Genomic DNA, 2,553 nt, shown 5'->3' with positions numbered 1-2,553 from the left:
GAGGATCCATTTATATACATATATATATATATATATATATATATATATATATATATATATATATATACATAAACTTTCAAACAAAGTATTGGTATAATGGACAGTGGGGAAAAATCAAAGATACTAGGTATCGGGAATAGTTGGGAGACGGGGGTGGTTGTTGAATAAAAATATTATATTGCTAACCGGCCATTTGAAAATGTTTATACCAATCTCGTTTGGGTTACAGAGCATATATTTTTTGTTTTTACTTTAATGTCACAATCCTCATAATTAGTCCTGTCTATAAATATGTGCTATTTTTTTTTATAGCACGCCTGTTTCATTCATCAAACAAAAAACAACTGTGATTTGTGAAAGAAAAATAAGTCGCAATGCATTGGAATGTCTTAAGGTAAGATAACTACCCGAAACCCTTTACTGAAAGTAAAGGTGGCATGACATAAGGCTGAATGTCATATACATCATACATCATACATTGGAATGGTTGTATGCATCGATAGTTTACTATTAGAAATCAGTATGTCTATAAGTTATGACTAATGTAAGTATGATTCCAAAGTTGGTCTGCAGATCGCACATTTATTACTTTAAAAAGACGAAGACAGTTTTCTTAACACACCCTTACTTGATCACAACCAAATCGAGACTTTCTAAGTCCTACACAGATACACATCCAACCACTATAACAAACAAGAGAAGACTAGGATTCCAAAGTTTCTAACTCTATCTTACAGGCTTGATCACTATGAACACTTCTACCTCACTCATGTCAAACAACAAAATGTTCGGTCTCAGTCCATCAAAGCCAGATCAGGGACCTATGTCCTAGCCTTAGCCTTAAAACAACAGGGTATCTCTTTACTTGTTTCCACACATCTACATCTCAGGTCAGGTTGGTTGGGGACCTATTTCTAGAAAAATGTGCTGTCCTCAGCTATCGAGCCTTATCTGCACGAGGGTTCGAACCATGAGCTTCACCGACTCGACCACACCGCCTGGTTTAAGATGGTAATTTTTGTGATAAATAAGATTTTAAAGCTCATTTTAAACATGCTCTACTGACACACGTTTCTACCTACTCGTTTCAGAATGATCTCCTTGGGTATCCGACCTCGGCTTCAATTCAAATATGTGAAACTTAGCTTTGCTTTAATCTTTGCCTGCGGCATTGCTGCTTTGATCAACAATACATCTAAAAGAAGTCCCCTATCCGTATTCTCAGTGTCAAGTATCAATGCAATCTGGGAGTTAGAGCGTAATATTACACAAAGAGTATGGTTCAACCAAATGAAAACAAACCAAACAAAGCCGAAAAACGCCACAAAATCACCGCCAACTTACAGTGCGCAAGATCTCAAGAAATTTCCGTTCCTAAATGAACCCGTCATTAACTCACATAACTACAAATATATCATCTCTCCCAATGTTACTTGTGAAGGCCGCGACGAAATAGAACTATTCATCGGTGTTGCAACGCGCTTGGATAACTTCAAAGGTCGCCAGGCGATTCGAGAGACCTGGGGCAGTTATGCTAACGTCAGCTCCCATAACTCAATTCTAGTTTTTTTCATTGGTCAACCGGAGCCTGGATACCCAAAAGCAAGCTTAAAACAGAAATTACTTCTTAAAGAATCAGCCAAGTATGGTGATATTTTGCAGGAGGATTACTTGGACTGTTATCACAACTTAAGTCTAAAATCGGTATCTATTATCAAGTATGTTTCTACTTACTGTTCAAAGGCAAAATATATCCTCAAAGCGGACGAAGACATGTATATAAATTTCAACTGTTTAATTGATAGTTTGAAAAAAAATCAAGTTAAAAAACCTAAACTTAAAGCTTTTGTGATGGGAACAAAATACGTCAAACCACCCCCAATAAGGTCTACTAAATCAAAGTGGTACATATCTAAAGCTGATTACCCTAAGAGCAGATATCCGGATTATGTATCAGGTGGGGCCTACGTCTTGTCAGCACAGGCGTCATGGCTGTTGTACCAGGCGTCCCTCAGGTTGCCGTTGTTCCGGTGGGAGGATGTGTACGTCACGGGGATGTGCTCCAAGAAAGCTGGCGTTGAGGTCATAGACAATGATCGATTTACTTACGAAATGTATGATGTGTCAGACATTAGAAGTCGCATATCAGGGCATCCTTACACACCGACGGAGATGCGAGAAATGTACAGTGAACTGAAAAGTGATACAAGTTGTGAATAAGAATTGTATAATTGTTTAAAAAATTATAGTTTTGACAAGAAATGTTATCTAAAAAGACAGTTGTACCTAGTTTTTACTTTCGGAACTTCGTAGGTCTGTAGGGGTGGGGTAGGGGATTTCCAAGTCGGGTGAGGTTTCATAATTTTGATAATATTTTGATTGTCCTTTGACATCGCTGTTTGTCTCAGCACATAAAGCTTTTGGGATATTTTTGCTGCATATATCATTTTCCATTCATGTTAAATTGGTGTAAAACAAACCACGTGAATTTTGTGAGATATGCATCCCGAAAACTGGCTCAAGTGTTATAATTGATATTTAGTAGGTAGGAAT

The 2,553-nt window shown here is 37.4% G+C and overlaps 1 protein-coding gene across 1 annotated transcript; it reads left to right on the top strand.

Annotated features, from left to right (window-relative positions):
- The first annotated feature begins 374 nt into the window (after positions 1 to 374).
- LOC131950681 (beta-1,3-galactosyltransferase 1-like) lies at positions 375 to 2,220 on the top strand. The gene is made up of 3 exons (XM_059312906.1): positions 375 to 394; positions 738 to 890; positions 1,092 to 2,220. Exons 1-3 carry the CDS (start codon positions 375 to 377, stop codon positions 2,218 to 2,220), a joined length of 1,302 nt encoding a protein of 433 aa, XP_059168889.1.
- Positions 2,221 to 2,553: the final 333 nt, after the last annotated feature.

Source organism: Physella acuta, unplaced genomic scaffold, assembly GCF_028476545.2.
Source record: "Physella acuta isolate Inbredline_101_S28 unplaced genomic scaffold, ASM2847654v3 ptg000776l, whole genome shotgun sequence".
NCBI lineage: Eukaryota > Metazoa > Mollusca > Gastropoda > Physidae > Physella > Physella acuta.
This window is presented reverse-complemented; position numbering and strand designations above follow the sequence as displayed.

Bases quoted from the DNA above. Each gene is read 5' to 3' on its own strand.
- LOC131950681 (XM_059312906.1), top strand. From the start codon at position 375: ATGCATTGGAATGTCTTAAG. The intron at 395-737 runs GTAAGATAACTA...TCTATCTTACAG, and splicing joins ATGCATTGGAATGTCTTAAG to GCTTGATCACTATGAACACT. The intron at 891-1,091 runs GTCAGGTTGGTT...TACTCGTTTCAG, and splicing joins TCCACACATCTACATCTCAG to AATGATCTCCTTGGGTATCC.